The sequence below is a fragment of the Chanos chanos genome, chromosome 2 (assembly GCF_902362185.1).
Source record: "Chanos chanos chromosome 2, fChaCha1.1, whole genome shotgun sequence".
NCBI classification, from domain to species: domain Eukaryota; kingdom Metazoa; phylum Chordata; class Actinopteri; order Gonorynchiformes; family Chanidae; genus Chanos; species Chanos chanos.
The window spans coordinates 39,149,652-39,175,829 of NC_044496.1; the positions used below are offsets into that span (position 1 = coordinate 39,149,652).

A 26,178-nucleotide genomic window follows, 5' to 3' on the forward strand; every position below is an offset into this window, starting at 1 on the left:
CTTGGCTCTCTTATTTCCACCTTCACATCTTTGTTCTCCTTTACCCCAGTCTCCCCACTCCTGTTTTCTGACTGGCTGGGACTGTAATGTCACCCTTGAATCCAGACATGGCACCATGTTTCCACTGTATTGAGTTGTTTGCTTCATTAAGATGAAGGTCAAGGAGGCTGTGTGTGTGTGTGTGTGTGTGTGTGTGTGTGTGTGTGTGTGTGTGTGTGTGTGTGTGTGTGTGTGTGTGCGTGCGCGCGCGCGCGTGTGTGAAGAGAGGGAAGCTTTTAGCTCAAAGGTCACATCAATGATTCACTCTCTTATTTTCCCTTTTCTACTGAGGTGAGTGTCACCAGATGACAGGTTTTTGGGATATGAATCCAATATGACAGAACATACAGACACATGGGCACAGGCATTTGTCATGTACATATGGTAAAAGCTTTGCTGTGCTTTTATGTGGGCTTCCAGCTGTATAAGTCTCAGGGTGTATATAGCTCAGGGTATTTAACGAAAAATATATCTTAAGCTCCGTGCTGGTAGCAGACCTGTCTCACATCACTGAATCATAGAGTGTAACTGAGAATGGTGATCCTTGCTGTGGGGCAGGGGGTGGACCCCGCCTACAGATCCCCACAGGCCTATGAGCAATAAACTTCACACCGTGCCAAGTACTGTGGCACTGCCAGCGTGCTGCCACCCGATCTGTATACTGCAATGCCAGCCTGCAGAATTTCAACCCCCCTCTCCCCCCATCCCCAAACACACTGCAGAGGAAAAAGAGAGAGGAGGGTAAGGAGGAGGAGAAGAAGAAGAAGACCTAGAAGAAGAAGAAGAAGAAGAAGAACAAGAAGGGAGATGCACAAAGAGAGGTGACAATTTACTTGACCAGAGTAAAGTTTGGGAGAAGAGAAGAGAAGAGAAGAGAAGAGAAGAGAAGAGAAGAGAAGAGAAGAGAAGAGAAGAGAAGAGAAGAGAAGAGAAGAGAGAAAAAGTTAAAAAGGCCCTTCATTCGTCATATTATTCCAGCTCTGCAGAGAGGGGAGCTGGACTGCTCAAGGCTCAGGCATGAATGACAGCCTCACATTAGTGCCCAGAGATCAGTGCCCAGCTGAACCTGCAACTGAATCTGCTCAGAGCAAAACATTTGAGAGAGGCTCTAATGCACAAAATAAGATCTCTTTTAAAACGTAAGACAGACAGCTCTCTGGGGATAAAGATAAGGATTAGGAAACGATACAGCTACTGTATTTTACGCGGCGATCGAGAGCATTTCTAACGTGATAAAACCTTCTCTGGAGCGAGTGCGAGATCACATTCTCAGTATCATTTCGCTAAAGTATACAGATTAACCTCCACACGGGAAGCTTCCACAGCTTTTGGATGTCACCCAGGCAACACCACTAATATAACGCCATCGTTTTTTTTTCCTCCCGATAAAAACTGTCGGGTCCATTTCAGTAGGTTGATAACGGCAATATGGAAGATTTACATGGTTTCTGTCGTTAACTGCTGAGACGAACACCGATGAAAATTCTCTGCTGGGAGGAGGAGATGCCATTGTCTCTGAGTGTATCCATATCCTGTTGTGAGACGGTGTATTGGTTAAAAAAAAAAAAAAGTAAAAATCTGTCGACGCCTCGTGGGCTGTCGTCAGCTTGTTCACGTCCCCTTAGCGAGACTACCCACAGCGTTGGCGCCAGCGTCGCTACTGAAAAGCAGCAGCTGGCAATTACAGTTGCCACACACCATATAGCACATGCTGACACACTGCTCTCAAACCGCAGCAACTGTGCTCCAAAGATTTCAAAACTACGCAAGGTAAAGGAGTCCTGAACAACAGGCGAGTCAAGCCACTTCTTCAAAGTCCAGCACTGACTCCCTGTCCATCTTGTCTTATTCCCAGCCGTGCCACACCACATGCATATAGTAAATATTCCTCGTCCTCAAGCCAAGACGAATGTAAGACCTTTTAAAGTGAATTCAACAATCACAAAGCACATGGCAATGCTATATAACGCAGCGGTATCTAATCTAGACTGCAGGGCTGCAGTGGAGGGTTCTGAACCAGTGATGTATTACTCTGTGGAAATCTCTGAGCACTGTGAGTTCACAGGATTAGGTGGCAAAGCTCTCAACTGAAGGAGCACATTTTCTGCACCTTTAAAAAAAGAGCTGGAAAAAAAAATGTTCAAAGGGCCTCTTAACGTGCAGGCTTTGATCCAAAAATCTATAAGACCAAGGCATTTAATGAAAAGGTCTAACTCCTGCTTCTCCCTTCTCCCCTTGCCTCCCCCTTGCTTCTCTGTCTCTCCCTCGTTCCCTTATCCGAATCTCAGTCCTACCACCAGCATCATCAATCAATCATTTACCCTATTTGCAGACAGCGTTATGGATCTTTGGGTTAAGTTTTCTTAGGGAAACATTGTTGACTTTGAAGGGGTGGGCGGTTCCTGTAGGCTACACTTAGGGGAGGCTTAGCTGCATGTGGACATGCTGCTGTAAAACTAACACACAACCTGTAATTTTCATGTTTTGTAGCTGAGAAACTGCTATGGTTCACATGCACTCCGTGACAGTCACCACAAAGCCAATTGACATTGTGACCCGACACTCTCAGACCTCGTGACTGGCCGATCTTCTCATCCATCTCGATTCAGTCATCTCTTAGCACTGGGCAGTCATCCAGGCTTCCTGCTGATTTTCAGACTGAGAGAGTGTGGGTGTCTGTGTCTTAGAGGCGCTTTCCCACAGGTCCTTGGTAACACAAGCAAATCAACTCATCATACACAAAGTCAGGAATCTTCCTCTCCTGTAGCTACAGAATGCCCCCAGGGCCTCCTGTCCATCTCAGAATTGATTGAAGGCCTTGTCTGGTTGTGCGGTGTGCTGGAGCCCAGCGGCTTGGCAGCGTTGAGCTTTGAGATGGAAGGACACTGTGGGGTGAATCAAGGGAGTCAGAAATGCTCCACATGCCTCCTCACAGCAGGCACCTCCTCTATTTAACACAGAGCTTATCACCAAACCAAACATATGTGCCTGCCCTCTTTTGATACCTCAAATTAAAAAAAAAAAATCAAAAACAACAAATATCACACATTTCTGTTTCATCTTCCTCACGAGTGGCAAAAATGAATCCAGTTTATTTTTATGTATTTTAATGTGTTTTTTTAATAACCCAGACCTAATTAATTTGGTTTTAGTACTAAAGACAGTGGGGAGAGAGAGAGAGAGAGAGTAAGAGAGAGAGAGAGAGAGAGAGAGGGAGAGAGGACACAATAGTAAGTAAAATGGGAACAAGCTCAAATCTCTTTGCTGGAGACCCAAAGTGTGTTTTAATTAGGCAAGGACTCCTGGGACCAAGCAGCACGACTTGAACAGACCTGCGGGTGCCAAAAGCATTTTCAAACACTTTTTAAAAGATTCCCTGCTGACTTTTGATGTTTCACTTGCTGTTGTGCTTTGGTGTCTGCATTAATTCTGCCATGACGTACAATTCTTCATGTTTAATGCCAAACGCCCATAGCTTTCTCCAAAATACACACAGACTGTACAGTTTTGACATATATTCCCACAAAAACATTTCTAGATAAAGAGAGTATGATAAGTGTGGGAGGACAATGTCACCAAGTCACATGTTCAGTATACAACGTCAGTAGTGACCAGTACCTGGTTGCATAGACAAAATATTTTAAGGTGAATATTCTCCTCAGTTCCACTCTTAATATTGAAAATATCATTTCATTTTAAATGAGCAGTCTAAAAATTCACTTCAGTACCATCTGTATTTGAAGTATAACTAAAAAAACTTTTTTTGAGTAATGAACTCCATGTTCATGTGTGAATCTTTTGGCACAAAAAACCTCCCAAACAATAACACTAATAAGAGGATTCTAACGTTGTATTTTTCTAAATTTCTCAGCTTTAATGAGGCTTTTTCCAACTACTCTCTGTTACCCTTGGTCTGAGTCTGGTCTACAGATGAACTAGCACAGTGAGTGCAGACACCAGAACATGTTCCTTTTTCGTCAGTTCACTTTTAACTTCAAAGTGCTAAGAGTGTTTGTTTTTTTTGGGGGGGGGGGGGGGGGGGGGGGGGGTCAAGCATTGTTTGCAGCTAAAAAACACATAGCTAGGATAAAGAAAAAAGATTTTCTCTATAGGACCTGCCAACCGTCTTTAATGTGAAGAATGGATCTGCAGTGCTGTCGATGCCTCTGACCAGGTTTCAGCAAGCAGAACTCATAATGAATTATGCACGTGAAGTTAATAATTGCGGCAGGCTGAAACAGACAGACAAACAGACAGACAGACAGAGAGACCAGGTCTGGAAACGACTGGGAAAGGAAAATCTCTGAGAAGCCACTGGGAAAGGAAAATCTCTTTACATATATCAGGTAATTCATCCAGCACCTTTAGTTCTCCTGTCACTCTGTAAAGCCCCCGACTTAGGTTCTGGCTTATCAGGGTGTCTCTGAGACTGAACGTTTTACAAGCTAATAAGAACCATTTTAAACCGTAGCACAACAAAGTCAATAAATATTTATTTTTAAAAAAGTTATGATTTGTTTTTGCTCTCTGTCTAAACTTGCTATCTTTGTCCAGAAGTTTTAATCTATGGCTTCAATAAAGAAAGCTTCACATATCTGAGACAGAAGCACAATAGAGATAAATGAGGGAGCAGAATGTTGCATTGAGGATCTCTATATTCTGTTTTGGAGAAATGAAATCCCCCCCCCCCTCTTTTCTTTAAACGAAACTACATGTTAGAACAGACACATCCTGAGTAAACAAACAGCACTAAATGCCTGTTGTCTCCCAGTCTGTGTGAGTGACAATAATTATCTCAAACCTAATGAGGCAGAAATCTACAGAGCACCAAAAACAATAATTATGCTTAAAAAAAAGAACCAGGGAATATGTCAGCACACAGACAGGTAGTTAATGTGCTTTACAGAGTAATGCCTGACAGCTGTTTACCATGATAAGATAAATGTGTGTGTGTGTGTGTGTGTGTGTGTGTGTGTGTGTGTTTCTATGTGATAGAACAACACTGAACTGACAGAAAAAGATGAATGCTTCTATATGTAGGAAACATAGTATGTAACATTTATACACAGCATTTACTTTTTCTATGTGTGTGTGTGTGTGCGTGAGTGCGCTCCTGCCAGGCTTTTAACTTTCAGTCTCTCTCTCTCTCTCTCTCTCTCTCTGTCTCTATCTCTCTCTCAGGAGGGCTGTAGGGCTCTGAAAGCCCCCCCCCCCCCCCCCCCCAAATGGAAAGCGTTGGTATAGGGTGACATCTCTGCTTTCAGCAGAATATGAAAAAATGCCAACCACATAGGTACCTGAATTTACACACTGAGACATGGACTGAGCAGAGCAGACCACCACACAGTGTGTGTTCATGCGTCAGTAACAAACCCCGGGGGTGGCCAGTCACAGAGACGGGGTATAGGAAAGAGAAGGTAGGGCACGTGGAAACAGCGGACACAAACATCTGTGCACCCACGTCACACTGCCCAACCACACTCGCAGCAAGTAGAGGAAGCCAGTTGGCAGCTCAGACTCCATGTCAGACTCTCTGTGTAAGCTTGTCTCTCAGAGAATTAACAGTCAGCAACAAAACAAACAAACGTTTTGATGACCAGAAGGGACCCCCTCAACTCCTATTATCTCAGCATAGTGACAGGAGAGAAAGACACTTCTAAATACAGTGGATGAGAAAAGAAGCTTTTTTTTCTCTCTCTCTTTTGTGTTTCAGGGTGCAGGGGTGATAAACAGATGTTACAGACCCTAACATCAACGCTTTAAGGGCTGAGAACATTGACCAGGTCAGAATAACTGGATTTGTCATGTTGCTGAGCGACTCATTTGCACTTGGAAAGCAAATGTCACTGTTCTGAGCTTCATTCTCATGAGGAATGTTAGTGATTTGGAAAAAAAAAAAAACTCAACACTTCTTCAACATTCATTCTACGCACTCTCATGCACCCATAGGGAAATGGAGATGGATTTGGTGCTGATAAAATCAAGAGGAAAAGAGGAGAAAAGCTATTTCAATTGAGTACTCTCTGGTGTTTCTCAATTTGTGCCCACAGGATCCAGTTTAGCACCTGAACGCCTAGTTTCACTCATCAAATGGACACCAATCCCCTGAATCAAAGAAACAAGTGCTGGTGTATTTACAAAAAAAAAAAAAAAAAGATCAAGGCACAGAAAGCTATGAATATAGCTGCTCTCTCTCTCTCTCTCTCTCTCTCTCTCTGTCTAAAAGATAGACTACACGCCTCCTTCACCATGTACAGTAATGAATCGCTCTCATGCTGACATTGTGGACATGATGGCTAAATGCTGTAGTCTCTCTGGCCAGAGAACGCTTAAAGAAGTCCAGTATCATATGTCTGCTGAACACACCAATTAAGTGTCCAGCACTAGCTCTCCAGGATCCGTATCGCTACTGAAAAGTGTTGCATTTATCTCTATGTTTACACTATAGGATAAATGAACGATCAGCCCAAAGCCTGCAAGATGCGTTAAAATTGTCAAATAACATTGATTTCAAATGCTTCGTTCTCTACAGTACAAGTTCCCGAAGATTTTTATGGCAAGGATCATTGTTTTTGTGGTGAGGGTCCTCTAGTTCACTCTTAGTTACAGGCCTCTCACCACAAAAACAATGTTTGCAATACTTAAGACTACGACCAACTAATATTATATGATATGCTTGATAAGTTGTCAGTCTCAACATTAAATATCTTGATTTTCATGTATTATAATGTCATTTAAATACAAGGGGAAAAAAACATGCTCATTTTGCTTGAGACCCCCAGCATTGCCTCATTCACTCCAGCATGCAAGCCACTGTTCTTAAAACAAAGACCAATTCAGTGTTGGACAGATATTTCTGTCTATACTCAACCTCAATACTACGGACTCACGGAATAATTACAATTTCTTACAATTTCCCATGCTGCAAAGACACTGCAGTGAAAGAAGTTGTGTTAATGTGAATGCTTTGCTCTGTCAGTGAGTGTGAGTGCGCTGTCAGTGAGTGAGCTATTGTTGTCAGTGAGTGTGCCATGAGTGCAGTCTCATTCGGAGCCAGAGAGTTTCATGAATACTAAAAGATGCATAAAGAGGAAAGGGCTTAAACTTGAGCACCCCTGTGCTCTGAAAACCATGGGATTATATGTTCCACTCAAATCTGCGTACGATAACAGTGCACTACTGTATAACACACACACACACACACGTAGCCATACGTTTTAATTCATGGTGAGAGTCATTCCTCCTCTATGTATGGAGTTTTTCGCTCAGAGGAACATTGTAGTGGGGGCCATGTGCTGAATTCAAAGTGGATAGAAAGAAGCCAATTAAACTTCCATTACCACCCACTTGTCCATAATTACAGTTACCTCTCTCTCTCACGCAAGAGCTCCTTTTAAAGGAGTTAAATATTTAAAAGGACACGCTGTGTGGAGCGGCGATGTGTTGTTAGGGGGCACGGCTATTGTGCCCTTTGCGTCAAACAGGCTCTTGGTAGATGTATGGGTTTTAACCCCCGTAATCAGAGTGTGACACACACACTGTCCGTCTGAGCGAGCCCGGATAAAAGCTCGCAGGTCAAACGAGCATGTCTTTCTCCGATACAAAACACACACGCTAATGATTCCTGCAGCCACTACTTAATGCGGTCTCTGTCCATTGAACCCTGTAGATTTCTGTAAAATATCAGCGTTACAAGGGAACGTGGTTAGTCTGTATTTGCGTTTGAGCACTGATACAATTTACAGTTTTTCAATTTAACTATTAAAAGATTCTGTTGGCTCTGCGTAACAGTCAACTAAACCAGTAGCTAAATTTTTGACTGACCGCAGTCCGGAGGATGTTTTGATGAATAAGATTGGGTGGGTTTATTGCTCGTGGTTGGAGACCAATAAAATTGCTGAGCCTGGCACTCATAGCAAAGGAGTGATTGGAAAGCGAAGCAAGGCAGCAAGACCAGGCGCCCATCTCTCTCCAGCAGCCGAGCTCTCCGAGTCGCTCACTCCGTCCCTCATTAAAAACATCCATAAAGCTCCTCCCAAGAGAGGGCTTTAAAAATAACACAAACTGGGCTAGTTCCACGCATCAAAATACCGACCGCTGCCTTTAAGAAGGTAATGTATGGGAAAGTATTTTATTTTCAGCCGTTAGTATCGAAAATGCTCTCTTAATTGTTGCAGACACGTTCATTTTCACTGCTAGGAAGCTCTCTGATGTTTCTGAGAGAGAGAAAGACAAAAAGAAGATTTTAATCGTACTCTAATGATTGCTGCACAAACACTAAAAATTCCCCTGTTGTTTGAGGCGAAAAATGGTGACGCAAATCAGCTAGGGAGCAAACCGTGGGTGACGGGTTCATACAACAATCAAACTGCAACAATAGATTTTTGCACTACAATTGTTAACAATGAAATGATTTCTTTTTGTCAAGAATGAAAAATTATTTTGGTTTTTGCACCTTCCATTATGCACTGGCTCTACTTAATGACCGGTAGAAAAGGGCACAGGGAATATGCATGAAGAAAAGAGGATGTTATTTGCATAATTAGACGTAGCTAAAATCAATTAGCAAATACATTTCCAGTTTCTTATGCAATATAATTAACATAAGTATAATTCTTATTCAAGTCTCCAGGACAACCACAAACACTCTTTCACAAAATTCTAGAAACCTGGCACAGAGCTGCACAAAAACGGGAACAAACACTCATGTAAAAAAACACAATTAAACAAATAAGCCTCATGCTTGCATAGCAAATACGCATCCCCCAACACACATACACACACATACACACTCCGTCTCACTCAACATCACTTTTAAAACGCAATAAAGTCAAAAGGAAAAGAATAAAACAGGCAATGTAGACATTTCACACTCACCATCCTTATCTGCTCTCCGGAAGATCTGAGATGGAAACAAAAGAGATATATATAATTGGTCATTACATATGTATCAATGTATAATATAGTAACTTTTTCAAAGTAACACCAGTTAATTAGGTAGTAAAACGTAAGGACCGTCCAATAAAATACAAAAAGGTAAAACACAGACAGTCATCCTGTTGCATTCCAATGAGCATGTATTTAATTTCTGAGTTAAATGAATTAACTGAGGCTGACATGAGTTTTTTTGTTTGTTTTGTTTTCTAGATTTGAGGTTATGAGATATTTAGAGGGGCTCTTCACTCACACTGTACAGACTCATAGAGGAAGACACAGAGATAAAGTACAGAACAAAAGCCTTGTACTAAAACAGTAACATATGATAGCTACTCCTGTCATGATTCTGTGCCGACTGGCCATGTTTTTCCTTGCCACCAGTAGAGAGACAGTGAACGTGAACTGAATACTCCCTGAATACTTGTGTTGTGTGTTGAATGATTTCTCATCAGTGCAGCGTCCTGTCTTACAAACCACCTGAAAACTACTATCTTTTTCAAACGATTTCCAAGGAAGAAGTGTTTGCTTAGCTTAGTCCTCCGCATCTTCACCTTGCTATCAAATCCACGTGCATGGGTAAAAGGAACAGGAAGAGATGAACAAGAGAATGCAAAGACTGAAAAGAAGAAATGTACCTAGTGAATTTAGGAAGCACATGATAACACTAGAAGGTGGAGGAGCATTTTGTGTGTGTTAAAGAATTCCCTACACTCCTGTTATGTGTCGTTTCAGAAAAAGAAAACCCTGAGGTTTACCACAATAAAATTTACACATATTGAACAAAAAAAGGACAGGTGCTTTCAAAGGAAAACTGAGCCAGGAGACCATTTCTCAACTAAAATATGGGCCAAAGAGCCCAACGCCCAAAACGTGCCTGATGGGGTCTACACTACAGCATCTCATTCCCATCACGAGAAGAGATGCCACATGCATTTAGAAGAGCTGACCCAGTGCATTATAATAAAAGGCCCAAGCTGAAGGGGTGTGTGTGTGTGTGTGTGTGTGTGTATGTGTATGTGTGTGTGTGTGTGTGTGTGTGTGTGTGTGTGTGTGTGGGCATCAAATTGGTCCACAAATTGGTCTTGAGTGTGGGGGATGGGGGGGCTTTTCTGATCTGCCATTTGTCAGGCCTGATTCAGTTAAGTCAGATGATAAAGGTGACCCAATTTACTTACGCTTCATGGGAGAGATTTCTTTGACAAAAAAGAGGGGAGCAAAGACCCAGAATCACAAAGAGCTAATCTGAACTACAAGGACTATGAGCATAATATCAAAGAGTGTCACTGACAATGAAAAGCACTGACAACTACAGCAGTTAAGCCCCCACCCGCTCCCCTATTTATTTTCAACACTTGAGGTCAGGTATTATGTTCTAATTGTTTGAGTATTACAAAGTCTGTTCTAAAATCAGTATCTGTGCTACTTCAGACAAATAATAAAAACAGTTCATATCTGTTACGTTACTGGCGGAGATGTCATCTTGGAGTTATACAGAAAGAAAGAATAAAAGAAAGAGAGATAAAAGAAAGAGAGAGAGATAAAAGAAAGAGAGAGAGAGAGAGAGAGAGAGAGAGAGGGAGAAAACAAAAAGGTCTAGTCTTCAAAATTAAACTCCTACATGAATGAACCTGCATTTGTTCTTTCTTCGAGAAGGAAAGGCTATAAAGATAACACTGCGCTGTAATACCGCAGAGAGTTCTGCTAATACAGGAACTCTCCACTCAACCCTGCAATTCAGAGCCAAACACTTACAGACACAGCCTAATCGACAGTGACTCAAAGCATGCTACAGTGGACGAGAATACAGAGTGAGAAAGAGACAGAACAAGGCGAAAGAAGAAAGAGGCAAAGACAGCGTGAGGAAGAGAATGAGTGTGATTAGAGGAGGGATAGAGGAAGATGAAAAGAGGCAGAGGGTGGAGAAAAAGATAAAGGATGACAAAAATCCAGAGAAAAAAAAATACTGAGATAGACTGGCAGGAGAGAAAAGGATGAAAAGGAAGAAAAAAATAAGAGAGGACTTAACTCTGGATACGGTGAAATACAATACATGTATGACAGTTTCTGCTTTCTACGTACTGGTCTGATGTAGACATATGACAACCATAATCTTAAAAATCCTCAGTTTGATCTGTTCTCTATAGCCATCACAGCAGACTAAGCCTCCACTCTGACAGCAAACATCTTTATTTATTTTTTTTTATATGCCAAGCCAATATACAGGCTGTTAAATTGCTCAGTAAATGTCATGTAAAGCCAGCAGCTGATCCAACCTGATGAGCACCAGGCGAGCTGTCATAACTCAAACACGGCTGTTGGCTTGAATACACATTGGGCCGAAATAATCCTAAACGACGGATCATTAATGTAGGTATGCCAAAGCAGCATTCTGCAAATGATTCATTCCTGTTACAGAAATAGAACTGTACACATTGATGATGTAGGCTCCATCAGGTCAGTCAGCAGTTAGTGTATATGCACTGAAAGTCGCTGTAAATATACTTTAACAACTTTATAAATGCCATTTAACTAAAGACAGAAAGAAGAGTTGCAGTTAATTTTTATCTTATTGTTATGTATGCTGTTTGGTTTGAAAAAATTATGGTGTGACTTGACATACGGCCAGCCCAGGACAGAAGACCTTTGAGTTGGTTTTCAAAAGCACCTGAAAGGCTCTTCTTTTAAACACTATACTCTTATTGAAGGCTATAGACTGTTATTTTGTGGTTTCTTTGGACTAAGACTTAGTTGACTAAACTCTGGCAAAACAGCAAGTCAGATCAATTGCACTATCATTGCTACATCAAGAGCACATTAGGTAGGTTAGTTAACTTGCTAACTGCTTTGTTTTTGGTCATCTCTGTGCATTCCATTCATGTTATGGTTCTGAGATGATGGACCTGCAATAGCCAGTCATGTTTTTTAAAACAATCTGATTCATCTTGGGAAACTAGTGTTTACAGAGTAGCCCCACTGTTACACATAATAGGGATTCTGAAAATTCTCAGCTAAGTGTGACAATGTATTAGATTTATCTGTTGCTGTGTAGGAGACAAGAAACAATGCACCAGTTTAAGTAGATTAGAGTGAAACATAAAATAAACATCTGTGGTCAAAAATAAATAAATAAATAAACAACCCTTTGTACAGTTTTTCTGTTTTAAAATCTTTCTATTGTTGTGAGATTGACAAACTTTGCTTTCAGCACGATTCTGTGACATCAGCTTGGCTGTGAATCACAAGTAGAGTACATGACATGGAGACAACCTTTAAAGAGTTGGGTAATTTAATTTTAAAAGAGTTTTATCAGTAAAAAACAGCAAGGAACATTATCAAGGAGGATAAAAGGAAGACTGGTAGCTTATTCATAGTGCAATGGGGAATAAATAAATTTAATTTATTCAGAAAGTATGAAGCAGTTTAAAGAAAATAAACCCATAATGTCCTTGTCATTTTTTCACTGATAATGTCCAACTTTAAAATTGTACTAAAGTAAAATGAGCAATAATGCAACATACCTAACTCTTCAGCTATCATTACAACTGTCAACGAGATGCAACAGATGAAACATAGTCTAATTGTTATATAAAAATCATGCAAAATTTTTGCAAGCAGTTTTTAATGGAATACAAGCATAGTTAAATGCTTCACTGGGTTAGCTAGCTAGCTGGCTTACATTATCATCATTGGTAAATATTACAATGACAGATAAAATATGCATGAATATCCAATTTGAGTTATACTCTATACTGAGAGAATACAGAGAAGGAATTAATCCAAGCCTCTCTGATCTCATCTGTCCTTCCAATCGTACAATTTGATGTTGAACAAGTTAGAACCACCTCTGCTGCCCACAGGTGGCTATTGTAACAACTACAGCCATGATGGCTTACTTTTTGCTCAACCAATTATGACGTTATGGTTCACTGCAGTTACCATAAAAGTACTGGTATTGCTGTTATGTAGTATATACTTACTCATTTTTTCAAGTACAGAAACTGCCAATCCACTCAAAAGCCTAAAATGCTGGATTTTCAGGTAGTGTCTCTCTCTCATATGAGTGACTACCCCAGATCTGTCCATCTGTGGTCACTAGAGAAATTTTTTACAATGGATATGGACCAGCATATCTATCATTTAAACATGCTTGTGATGAACTAATTTCAAATGGTTTGGAAGTTAACAAAAATCTTCAATAGCTGACTCATGTGAATTTATTCTTAATGATCATTGTTCTCTCATGGCTTTGGATAATGGATAATCCGAATAATAATGGAAATTTGGGTAATCAATTGAAACAAGCGCTCATAGCCATAAAATGTGTCTTTTCACATCCTCTTTAAAGTATGGACAGATTTGAAGTATGGGCAGGGCTGCCTTTGATCTCTTCTGCAGGTCAGTGGATCTGCCACTACCACGGGACCAGGCTCAGAAAAGAATGTCTCATTGCAACACCAGTGTACCAGGGACAGAGAAGGATGTTTCGTCGCAACACCAGTGGACCAGGGACAGAGAAGGATGTCTCATCGCAATACCAGTGGACCAGGGACAGAGAAGGATGTCTCATCGCAATACCAGTGGACCAGGGACAGAGAAGGATGTCTCATTCCAATACCAGTGGACCAGGGACAGAGAAGGATGTCTCATTCCAGTACCAGTGGACCAGGGACAGAGAAGGATGTCTCATTCCAGTACCAGTGGGCCAGGCTCAGAGAGGAATGTCTCATTTGGTGGAGGGGAACAAAACGGGCAATAGAATCCACCCACAGGATGAAGACAGAAATCAATCTCCTGACGAGCACCTCCGCTCCTGAGCTAGTCTCCACTTTGTCTGTCTGTCTGTCTGTCTGTCTCTCTGTCTGTCTGTCTCTCTGTCTCTCATTTTCATGCTGCCTCAAGATAACCATTGCTCTTTATGGAACTGAGGAGCACAGATGTATGTATAGGACAGTGTGATGACAACGTAAACATTGTGAGTAAATTAGCCCTTTGGCATTGTTATGAGACATTAATATGCTGAATACAGATTGTTTTTGGTCCCATTCCTCTTTAGGCTGGATAATATTTGTTTGATAACTTAAAATAAAGTGGAGCTGAATTTATTGCGCTCAGCCATTAACTGCACATGTCTGCAGACCCCCCCACCCCTTACCCCCACCCCAGTGTCATGAATAGACTAAAGCCCATGACACAACAATAGATAAAATGGACTTGAAAGGATCTGTGGAGTCCCAAACTTAAAAACTGATGTTTCCAACAGACATTAAAAGGCTATTGGTGTTGGAATTCTAAACAAATTAGTTGAAAGGATGAAAGATGAAACATTTCATCAGATCCCCACCAAAACTTGGATCACACATGTGATTCATGTCTATAGGCTGTCCTCTATTAATACACTGTCCAATGGCGGGACAAGAAAGAAAAGGCCCCTGATGTTATACCTCATGCCACAGTCAAGTTCCTGACTGGTGCTGCAAAGATGAAGCAATATCTTTAAAACCATGTCTACCATCAGGTAATCAAATAACAGCACTCATTTGGATTATTTCAGACTGCGAGCAAACTTGGTACCTATACCTGGAGACTGTAAAGCAGTCTGCAGAATGTTATCTAAGTCTGTTACTGTAATGAAGGTAAAATGCTTATAACTCGAATGCTTTTTCCTTATGTAAATTTTAGTTGCGATTTTCCATACTGATTCTAGTGTGCATGGTTCTGATGAGGCTCGTAAATATGTGTACATTTCAATCAGTTTGTGGCGCCACAACGGAAAATTGCTGAACTGACCCAGTCTGCTTGGATCCCGAAAATCGCCGCTTCCGGCTGTATGTTTTCTTTGGGTTTTTCGAAAAGTAATCGTCGTATTCTCTCTCTCTTTCTCCAGACTCTCTAGTCCCACTCTTCCAGTCCGATGCTGTTAATGTCCTAAATTCCGTATTTAAGCTACTAAAATGAAATTATTAAGGATCTGTCGAGGTTTTCCTTTTTTAATTCACTACCTACTTCAGTGTCTGGGTGGACTAACTGGTGATCTATTTGAGTCTGTAGATGATCTTGCCTACTTTTTTTCTCATTTTACCGATTTAACTTTTGCCCCTAAAAGCAATACGCAGATCTCTCGAGAAAAGAACATCGGCTTCACATAATTATCAAGCACCGATAGAAAAATTCTGAGGCAACACTTTGACCTACTAAATCAATACTGCTGAGACCTTGCTTCAGCAGCCAACCACAAAGCTTAATTGCTGGGCGCAGTGGAAAAGCTTCATAAATTATTGAGTTAGAGTGTATGCTTGTCAATGACCTAGTCTTGTAAAATAATGGATGCACGAGGGGAAAATCTGGGGAAGGAAAGGTATTAACGTCACAATACTATCTTTTCCTATTGGAACTGAAACGCGCATGTTTCATGTGTGCAGATAGTATAATTATGTGTTGTTTGAAATATTGTTCAATCCTTCATCTTTCAGCTTTTTTACCCGTTATAAAAGTGCAAACGTGTTTGAATGCTGCAGTGGTCACCAGCGATCAGAAACTACTTCAATGTGATTTAATAATAATAATAATAATAATAATAATAATAATAATGATAATAATGATAATAATAATACAAAAACAACAACGGCCAAGTTTCTGTTGTTTAAAATGGCAAAGTTTACGGTGATATACATCTCAGACTTCGCTGTTATTAATCCAGTTTGGAGTTCGCGATATGAAACAGGAGACTTCAGTGGGAAGGAATCCTAACTTCCAAAGCTAATTATACTGTCGTCCACACTGTAAAACACTGGTGATCAGGTCTATTATGTATAATTAATCACAAGCGATCAGTGTGGAGAAATCGACTAAAAGGCCGACGTAAACTTTTTGAATTCGACAGTGTGGTTGGCTTTAGACTACAAACAATTCAGATCATAAACTCATTATCCCCAATAACAAAACATACATACATCAAGTATCACAGAGATGCCTTTACGTGGCTCCGGTGCGAAGAACTGCTCCTGGGCAACCGCCGCCTCCTCCTTCACATATTCCCGGGTAGAGATGCTTTTGTTGTCGCTCATCTTGGTGACTATCCAGCGGACAAGCCCGTCTATTCCACCGGGCTGGGTACCGCTGTTTCCGGACTGTGCAGCCGTCGCTGTCTCGCTGTCCTGAGCCCCGACTTTGGGCTGGTCTTTACTGTCTTGTGCCCGGAGTTTGGGTTGTTCTTTGTGGAGCAGTTTGTGGACGCCGTCCCTGCAGTAGCGCGCTGCTTGCTCACACATCCTTTTGCCGCGGAGCGTTCATGCTGCGCGCTATGGGGGCAATCCCTCCCTCCGCTCCTACGTCACCTTATCCACCCTTTACACACACACACACACACACACACAGGCGCGCGCAGCGCACAAATGCCCTTACTCCCTGTAAAGTTCTTGAAGAATAAGACGACCAGTAAGACAGCGTTGAAACAGAAGCAGCACTTTTTTTATTAAGATGAAGACAGCCTCTGATATTACTACCGATGCTAAGCAATCAGACATATGCAAAGTTTGAGGGCACTTATGATAAGTGAAATAATGTTTGTCGTTTGAAATAATGAAATAATGTCGTTTGAAATAATGTTTTATTTTTCACAGGACGACGGAATTACTTGAACGTTTTGTCCTTCCCACTGCTGTTTTCAGAGATGAATAATTCAAGATGGACAGTGGCATAATTTTACTGACATTTTTTAAACTCCGGATGTACAAACTGAAAGATCAGTAAAACTACAGCTTTCAGGATAGTGAAATCGTAAATTAATTGTTCAGTGTAAAAGAGTAAAAATAATTTTCGTGCCTAAGATTGTGACACGGACTAAACGTCAGTCGTGAGCAATGTGTCATGTTGGAATTATTAGGAGATTTCACTCTATACTGCAGCGGGTTCATTAAGCTTTCCAGCGGCTTGCTGAACATGAACGCAGAGCATCTCTTGGATGAAAAGACTTGATGTTGAGAATCAGAGACCCTGTGGGCATCTTTATCGGCCTAAAAACACCATCCTAGCTGTTTCACTAGGTGCGCTTTCACAGTTCAGTAAAGCTCCTCATTACCTCAGTACCTCTGTAAGTCTGCTATGACCTTTGCGAGTTGAAAGGCTGGGAGAAAGACTCCCCACTCCTGCCCTTTCAGTGGTGGTGATTAAATCGCAACAACTGAAGGACCATTTATTTAATTGGACCAAGAGCAGAACCACCTGCCGTTCTGTAGAGTTAAAGTGCGCTGGGCGTTAAGCTTCTGAGAGAGAAATGGAAATGCACCACACTTTATGTGGGGGCAACTCTTAGCGACCTCTGTGTCTTTCAGTTCCACCTCTTAAGACTGTCTTGGAGTCATTAGGCTGCAACAAGCCATAATTTCACGTCAGTGCCTGCTGGTTACGTATGAATAGCTAGTGTATGAACCTGATGCCCCCTGCCCAGTAAGCACATCAACATAGGGCTAAATAGGTACTGAGTCCAAGTGAGCGAGCGCGTTGCTCCGGTTACCTCAGCTACAGCAGTCCGACCAACCTCGTAAGGCAAAAGGCATCAGGCAAACTGTGGTCCCCCTCCTGACGTTCCTCACAGATGAGTGGGCTGTCTCTCACGTCCAGTTGAGCTGTTGGAGCACGTGCCATAGCTCTAGGCTTTTTGTCTCCGTTATATTTCGACTGTATAAAATTGACCACTTGGATCGTTTGTCTCTTTGAGTGCTTTCTCTTCCAACACATGACCAGTGAGGGTCTACTCGTGAAGATAATGAAGATATGATGTTGAAGGGAGAGAGAGGTATTTGTAATTGCCCTGACCAATAAGAACAATTAGCTGCTCAGCATTAACTCAGTGGTTTCAAGCGTGCACTTTACGGTTGTGGTTTGAAGTACGCTTGTAAAAATGTTGAATCACCACTCTGTAAACAATCTCAAAGCAATTTGAAAATCTGTGTTATGAGGACCAGGACTTGGGAGCCGTGTGTCCTGCATAAACTCTTCTACCCCACTCTCTCATTAAGACATTCCCACAACTCAAATCCCAAATTTCTGCAAAGCAGGTGAAACAATGTATGTTTAAATATGAAAAATGCGTAAAGGAAGAGGAAAGGTGGCCTTTCTTTTCTATGTGCTGTGCCACATAGTTAATATGGTTCTCGAGGAGGTAACCATCTTTGGTGAGGAGCGCACAAGCAGAAACGCTGAACTGCATAACGCATGCATAAATGTAACTTCACACTGTATTTGCTTTTCCGAGAAAGCGTCTAAGTATGTCCGGGCAGATTAGGCGGTGATACAGGAGCAGCAAGGGCACCTCCTAGTGGATCTGAGAACATTTTAGGCTTTACAATTTGAACCGTCAACCTCCAAGACATGTGCATAGCTGCTAATACTTAAGACGTTAAAACATTTAAACGCCACGAATGCCACATTTATTCATAAACGCTGAAAAGAAAAACAGTCATGTGGGTGCAGTCCATAACTTCATGCGTTGCTCCCTCTAAAAATTACACTTCCAAAACAAGTTAAACTGTTGTATCAGAAAGAAATATGAAACTAAAATTAGGGTATGTTTTATTTATGAAATCTTATTTATTTATGAAAGATACATCAGCATAAAAAGTTTTATCAATTTTAATTGCCATTTCTGACATTAAAAGAAGACCAAGAACATTCATTTTACTTCCCATCTGACATTTCTAAAGCCAAACATTAGTTCTAAAGCTGAACTTTGTGCATTAAAGTGCAATAGGATAAGTTAATTTCCTGTTCTGGGAACATTTCTTTATGAGGTCTTTTCCCTCTGGATCAATTCTGGGCTGTAACCCTTCAGATAGTACACCCAAGAGACAACCTGCCCGTGGCCCTCTATTCGAGGGCTGGAGATAGTAAGAGTCCCAATGGAGGTGCCTGTAGATCCTGCAGGTAACCCCTCAAATGCTACCACAATTTTATGGGTCTTCTTTGGCCGCATGAGCTCCACACCGTGCACAGTAAAAGCTGGGTTGCTTACTTGGAGGGAGAATGAGGTGGCCTGCTGGAAGATGTTCCTAAAGGGGATGGAGATGCTGGTGCCAGAGCGGATGGAAAAGGGGCCCTGTGCTTTGGGAGGGGTGCAGGTACCACACAGAGGGAAGGTGTATTCTCCTCCCAAACTTGAGTAGAGAGTGAGGGTGCCCCGAATCTCTCCAAGCTGTGAGGGTTCAAAGCCCACGTTCACACTCACCTCTGTGCCCTCGTGAGACCCGGCTGCCACGGTCACACTCTTATCTACAGTGAAATCTGCATTGTCCGTCTAAGGCAGAAAGATGCCGTTACTGCTCACAGAATTTTATAATGGACACCACATGTCTTCTGTATTTGATTATAGAGCAATGTTGCATGACTCCTCTGGTCTGTGCAAATCTTAATCACTGTACAGTGTACTGGATAGAGCAAATCACACAGCAGGATCATATGGACCATACCAGAATAAAATAAAGTAGACAATAATAGAACAGAATGAATTCAGGTTCTGAGAATGATCATTGCTCAGTTTCGATTGGTAAGAGAATGAACGGTCATTACCTTGCAGGTATACTCAACCTCGACTCGGGAGTAATTGGTGAAGTTGACAGAGAGGTGTTGGCTGCTGCCCAGTGGGGCCGAAAAGTAAACTGGTTTCTCTGGTGGAGCGGGCAAGGCCTTCAACAGCAGCTTATAGTGGAAACTGCCCAACTCACTGTTATGCAGCAGGAGACGTGCAGTCGATTCTCCAACAATCAGGGGTTGGTAGTCAAATTTAAGAGTGCCCTTAGAAACAGCAAATTTAGAGCCAAAGTTTCATCAACCTGTAATAGCACCCATTACGCTGAAACTGAAATAGTGATCAAACAAATAATGAAAAGCAAAATATAAGATTGTATTACATTTTTAATTAAATCATGTTATGTTGTATGAAAATGAAGCTTTGGTATTTTTGGTCCTAACGTAGCCAGTGGGCGGCGTAGCAGAACCGTGATACCTTTGATTGTCCATTCACAGAAAGCTGAGGAGGAACACTGATGTCAGCACAGCGACAGTCTACATTGAAGACTAGGATGTTGGGAAGAGGGTTCTCCACTTTCACTGAGGCGGAGGCAGTCTGCCGCACGGTCGTCTCCATCGTAATGGTGCTGATCACTTCTGGTGATGTTGCTTTGAAGTTTAGGTAGTAGAACAAGTATTCACCTGTCACTTCGTTCAGGAATGTCGCCTAAGAAAGAAGAGAGCCAACAAAAGGCAACTTTCAACATATGCTTTAGCAAACCAATTTTACCATCCAATCATAATAGCTAAACACACAGCTCAGGATGACGAAGACACCTGATGCATAGATACTCGTGAAACAACTTTTCTATTTTTCTATTCCTATTGACATAATAGGAGTCACAATAGTTGTAAAAATGTTTTAAAATCTGTTAAAGAACATAATCACAGCTTTCATTAGAGTGTATCCTCTGGGATGACAGTAGTAGAATGAACACTATTAAGGCTGATTTATACTTCTGTGTAGGCTCTATGCGCAGCCTACGCCGTTGTGAGCATTTATACTTCTGCGTTGGTGCGTCGCTCTGTAATTACATCGCCAAAACGCTAGTTTGCGGTGGGATCTCTATGTCACTGTGTTGATTTTCTTGGTGCATAACAAATGATGGCTAGAATAATGTTAAATAAAAAGTCAGAATTCAGTCTTTGCATGTCAGTATCTGTACAAGTTTTGCGTTTAAAAGAAGGACTAGTTTCTAAACGTTGGGGGACAGACAAATGGAGCTCTCAAAATAACAAGTGCTTAGTTCACCATTTTGCCGAAAATTTTCAATGGAGACTGAAACTGAGGGGATCATGTTGGAGTTGGAGCTAATAAATGTTCAACTGAAATTACTGCAACGCAGAAAAGAGAGAAGACATCGGAGGAGATGGTGTGTGTGACCATTGAACCGACTGAAACACAAGGAGGGTGATGCTACCAAGTGGACCAGTCACAGTTGTTGTGGTCTGCTTCGATGCACGTCGCCAGGACGTATAGTTACATTTCTGGGGGGGTGCGCATCAGGCTATGGTGTAGACTACAGCGTAGGTTACCAGCTACGCAGAGCCTACGCCGTACCTACGGCGCAGATTCAACGCAGAAGTATAATTGGCCTTTAGGTACAGGTGCCTGCAGGACACTGACTTTGGCATTGTACTGGCCCTCTTTGTAAGCAAAGAAAGAGATCTGGTAGTCCCTCTTAGCCAACGCTGGTACATCCACATAGTCCAGCCCCTTTAGCGTGACTGTGTTGTCTGGACGCTCTAGCTTAATAATGGCACGAAACCTGTAACAAATGAGGAAATATAAAGGACAGAGCTGTTTCGTACCATTTTATGGTTTGAAAACTTAAGGAAACCAACTGCTTTCTACATTAACCATCAAGCACAAAAATGATTATGAAATCCTACGTAACTGATGTTGAAGACTGTAAAGTGCTGAGAGTGATGGTGGATAGTCTTTACCTTTGAGACTTGGACAGCCAGTTGTGAACAGGCAGCAGCTGTGTGTGTAGGGTCTTACAGGGGATCTCATGTGTGATAGTGCTGACAGCCTTGGGCGGCTCAGCGGTGCCATTCAGAGTGTAAAGCACGCCTGTTCCATCAGGGAATGAGAAGAACACTGAGCCCTGTACAGCGAGACGGAGAGAGGGAGAAGGAGAGAGAGAGAGAGAGAGAGAGAGAGAGAGAGAGAGGGGGAGAGAGAGAGAGAGGTACCACATCATTCGATAGCCAATTTCTACAACTTCCACAAAGGTCAAGCTTCAATTGTACAGCATTTAGAATGAAATGTTTGATGTCAGTATCTGGGGTCAGTGGGTGGCTTGTGATAGCTGGGTTCATGGTCAGATCATAAAACACATTTGTTCCTGTGAGTGTCAGAGATTGAAAAGCTGAATCCAGGATTATTGATAAGGAAGGGGATAGGAGCAGTACTGACCACATGCTTGATTCCCTCGGGTGTCATAACCAGGGGCTTGTAGGTGATTTCATAGGCCTTGCTCTCTTGGTTTGCCTCCAGAATGCAGGTGTGTGGCCCTCTCCAGTGCTCTCCTTCTATCACAGGCTTAAGGACACATCGCTGGTTTGTATGGTTGAACACGATGAGAGACTGGGTTTGCTGATTACGTACTTGACACACAAAATTTACCACCTGCACAACAAAAGAGGAGAGAAGTGTGTGTGAGAGACAGAGAGAGAATGAGAGTTTGAGACAGTGAGAGAGAGAGTCCACTCTCATTTTATGCAGACTTTAACACTAATGAAAATAATTATCTTTGTTGTTGTTGTTGTTAAGCTTTGAATTATGATACATTTAAGCACTGCACTTATTAAGTCAGTCAGATCTTTACATTATATTCCATAAATGTAAATTACATAAGTTTATTATATACATAAATGTGAAATAAACTGATAAACGTGAGAAATCTGTGTCTCCTACCTCCTTTACGATGGGAGGTGTGACACACGAGCCTGCTAGAGTGAGGGTAACAGGTTCACTCCCCTCTATATTACAGCGCAGGCCATTGTAACAGAGGTCCTGACCCAGCTCCACAGGGGTAAAGGTCACCTCGAATGGCACCTCTGCCCCAGGGGAGATGTATCCTTTGGCTGGTTTGATACTGAAGTCTGGGGCAAAGCGTTTGACGTCCCATTCAAACCTATCATAAACAGAGTCATTATTAAGGAGAGCGAGCAATGCTATCAGAAGACAAAATCCTAATCATCTGGACCATCCTGATGATGACTGGCATAGTGAAGCATTAAAAATGTTCAGGTGGCTGCCTTATGTGGTCCTAAATTACAATACAGGGTGGTGGATATATTAATCTTACTTTGCGCCTATGTCTCCAGTGTTCTGCATGATGACCCGTCTGGTTGCATGGCCACGCTGGACAACAGCTCCAAAAGGCAGGTAGTCTTGGTCAAGCTGGACCTCCACTGCCTGACAGCAACCCTTAAAGATCAGCAGGGGGCGCACTGTACCTAAGCATTCTAGGAGCAGCTCCTCACTGAAAGGAGTCATTCGTTGTTTCGGAGAGAATAGGATGTCCACTGTACAGCGTCCTCCTTGTGCTTTTAGTGTAACCTCCGACTCTGGTTTCACTGACAACACCTAACATGCAAACACATGTCAAAATCTCTCACACACTGAGTTATATAAGATTACGCACATGTGTGTGCGTGTGAGTGAGAGAGAGCGAGACTGATTTACCCGAGAGTCCAGCAGTTTGTCCACCGAGGGGCTGAGGCGCAGGGAGAAGGTCAGCGGTGAGTGACTGTTGTTGACCACTGGGATTACTCTTCTACTTTTTCGGCCCACCCGAAGGACTCCTAGATTCACCACCTTATGTTTGGTGTCCTCTACACCAATCTGAAAGAAAGGAAAGAAGGAAGAAAGGAAGGAAAGAACAAATACACATGCACGCGCACACGCGCACACACACACACACACGCACAAACACACACATAGAATAGGAGGGAAATATATAAAAATGTGACAGATTCTTACAAAGGGACCAGATGGGTACTGCTATCGAGCTCATCAAAGGATAAAAAAAATATGAAGATTAAGGGAGATTCTCCAATTCCATCTACCTTCATGTCAGCCCCTAAGCCAAGGATCTCCACTGCCTGCTTAGCACAGTTGTTCATCTCAAAGACCACTATCTCATGGTACTGCACAGCCTTCTGGGGGTAGAAAGTGAAGAGCACTTCCTTAGATGCACCAGGAGCTAGGACCTCCGGGATAAAATCCACCTCCAGAAAGGGTGTACTGGAGTACAGGCAACCTAGACTGTAGGGATTGCATATTAAATAACAATCACTTACAATGAGCAAATATCAAATTATCATTCTGAAACCAACAGAACTTCCATTGTAATATCTGGTACAAGCAAGAAAATAAACCCCTCTTTGTTCATTTGTGGGACAGTGGTGATGATTACAACTCAAGCAGACTTCTTTCTCTGTACTCTGTACATATCTACCTGATTCCCCTTTCTCCTTTGTTGCTGATGACCAGTGTACATGAGGCTGGAATCATCCCGTCACTATAAATGAAATTTATTCCAAAGTCATGTTTAATGAAGGAGAAGTTCAGCTCGGGGGATGCTGCAAAGCCCAGAAGGGAGCAACTGAAAGTAGGTCCATTTTTGACCTGAGAAAGTGTGAGAGAAAGAGCAACACGAAAAAAAAGGTCAAAAGAACAAAAGAAAGAAAGGCAATAAGGTTTGTGTAAAAGAGCCGCAGACAAACTGAGAGGCTGTGCTTCTGTCCACAGAGCAGTAGTGGGGAGATGTAGCCGATTCAAGAATGCCCACCTTGATCTTAAGACCTGTGTCTTTCAGCACACATTTTTGCTGGGGAATGAAGCTGACTGTACAACGGCTCTGTCGGCCCTCGGCCACTACGTCTGCGTGAGGCTCAACCTGCAGGTGGCGCCGCAGTGAAGCGGGTGCCCATAACTCGTACTCCACTTCAAGATTTAACTTGCCAGAGTTGGACACCAGGAAAACACAGGTTGAATTATCCCCCAACTCCACCTGTTAAAAAGAGACCTAAACATCAAAGGCCTCTAAAACTGGAACTTAGAATATTAATAACATGTTCAAAGGAGAAAGAAAACATGAAAGCCTTACAGAACTCAGGAAATTGGATTTCTGCAACGTGAGAAATCTCTCAAAAGAAAATGTTTCTTACAAGCTTCTTTCAATTAACTGGAATACAGTTTTTTTAAAGTTTATTCAAGTTGACTTTTATTTTGTGTTACACAGATTTCAATGACAACTGGAAAACTGTCTTGGCATACATGTTGTACTCACCATTTTGAAGTCTACCTGATGAACTTTACTCTGTACCAGCTCTGTAACAGCACCTTCAGGGCTTTCACACAGTACATATGCATTCATACGATACCCCTCTGCTTTCACATTCAAGCAGAGAGACTCCACCTTGCCCTTGACTTTCACCACCACATTAAAGGTCACCATGCCCTCCTGACAGGGTTTGAAGGACACCACTATGGGGTATCTGGCAAATGGACAAACAAGCCAGGAGGAGAGAATGTATTCAGCCATTGCACCTTTTGTCCTTGCTTTTGTATCACCTAAACATTTATTTCATTTTAACATTGGATTCTTGTGCTAGCCTTCAGTAAGGCAAGCAGCACCGCTTGGCTGTGTGTGAAGATACCGCTGGTCTTGTGCAGTTATAGAGGGAAAAGCTCACTTGTCTTTGGGTGGCACAGAACCCTGCAAGGGCTCCAGCAATAAGCTGTTTTGGAAGGCCTCAGAGTGGCAGGAGGATTCCTGGACAGTAAATTGGAAGGGTTTCTCCTCTGCGTTCACTATATACACAGTCTGGTGTACTTCTTGCCCTGGACAAATAGACAGACATACACACACACACACACACACCTCTGGAACAGTTTTACCCAGACCACAGTGATAAACCCATATAATATAAAATGATGAAACCTCTTAACCATCCACACTAATTACTCACAGATGGGGTCCCACTGCACTCTAAAATGGTACAATGTTAGGAGTCTTGCTAAAAAAATTTGTTTTGCTAATCTGTGATACCCACTTTGTTCCCATCATGATAAAGTCATCTTAAAAAGTATCTATCATTGTTACCATAATGTAGATGATGGCTACCTCTCTTTTAACACACAAGAGGCACATCTTACCCACAAGTAAGCTGCCAAGGTTCAGATGGGCCCGATCTATATAGACCTCTGGATCATTGACTGTGCCCACCAGCAGGAAGGGCAGAGACAGGTTCCGCTCTGGAATTAGAAAGGTCCAGAAGGACTCTACAAGGTCAAAGTCCTGAGCTTGAAACTCAAATGAGACCTAGAGCAAAAACCCAGAGAAAAAAAACAGATTGTATGGGGGTCTGGTAACAAAGCGAAGGCAGTATGTCATGAGCACCAAAATACAACATGCAAACCTCCACTTTCTTCCCAGGTTCAATGGAGTTTTTTGGCGTAAGACAGGTGAAGGGTGAGATACTCGGATCGTCACATCTCCAGGTGAATGAATAGGGTTTGTTGGTAGGGTTCATGATACTTAACTCTCTGTGACAGAACAAAAGGATAGATGTCTTGATGGGTGACCAGAGCAGAAATGTAGTCAGATTGTATGGTCACAT

At 42.1% G+C, this 26,178-nt stretch overlaps 2 protein-coding genes across 2 annotated transcripts in view; both read right to left on the reverse strand.

Moving 5' to 3' along the window:
- Positions 1 to 16,244, reverse strand: part of necab2 (N-terminal EF-hand calcium binding protein 2) — a 63,482-nt gene extending 47,238 nt beyond the window's left edge. The window contains exons 1-2 of the mRNA XM_030766699.1: positions 15,927 to 16,244; positions 8,917 to 8,941 (exon numbers count right to left, since the gene is read on the reverse strand). Of these exons, the coding sequence (XP_030622559.1) occupies positions 8,917 to 8,941; positions 15,927 to 16,244 (343 nt within the window). The remainder of the gene's footprint in view (positions 1 to 8,916; positions 8,942 to 15,926) is intronic.
- Positions 16,245 to 18,757: 2,513 nt separating this feature from the next.
- The window catches only part of hydin (HYDIN axonemal central pair apparatus protein), a 61,303-nt gene continuing 53,882 nt past the window's right edge, over positions 18,758 to 26,178 (reverse strand). Inside the window, exons 67-82 of the mRNA XM_030765327.1 lie at positions 25,978 to 26,104; positions 25,715 to 25,880; positions 25,252 to 25,399; positions 24,846 to 25,053; positions 24,345 to 24,566; positions 24,012 to 24,181; positions 23,620 to 23,818; positions 23,237 to 23,395; positions 22,857 to 23,137; positions 22,463 to 22,682; positions 21,962 to 22,174; positions 21,487 to 21,650; positions 21,167 to 21,308; positions 19,976 to 20,206; positions 19,540 to 19,764; positions 18,758 to 19,267 (exon numbers count right to left, since the gene is read on the reverse strand). Of these exons, the coding sequence (XP_030621187.1) occupies positions 18,758 to 19,267; positions 19,540 to 19,764; positions 19,976 to 20,206; positions 21,167 to 21,308; positions 21,487 to 21,650; positions 21,962 to 22,174; positions 22,463 to 22,682; positions 22,857 to 23,137; positions 23,237 to 23,395; positions 23,620 to 23,818; positions 24,012 to 24,181; positions 24,345 to 24,566; positions 24,846 to 25,053; positions 25,252 to 25,399; positions 25,715 to 25,880; positions 25,978 to 26,104 (3,385 nt within the window). The remainder of the gene's footprint in view (positions 19,268 to 19,539; positions 19,765 to 19,975; positions 20,207 to 21,166; positions 21,309 to 21,486; positions 21,651 to 21,961; positions 22,175 to 22,462; positions 22,683 to 22,856; positions 23,138 to 23,236; positions 23,396 to 23,619; positions 23,819 to 24,011; positions 24,182 to 24,344; positions 24,567 to 24,845; positions 25,054 to 25,251; positions 25,400 to 25,714; positions 25,881 to 25,977; positions 26,105 to 26,178) is intronic.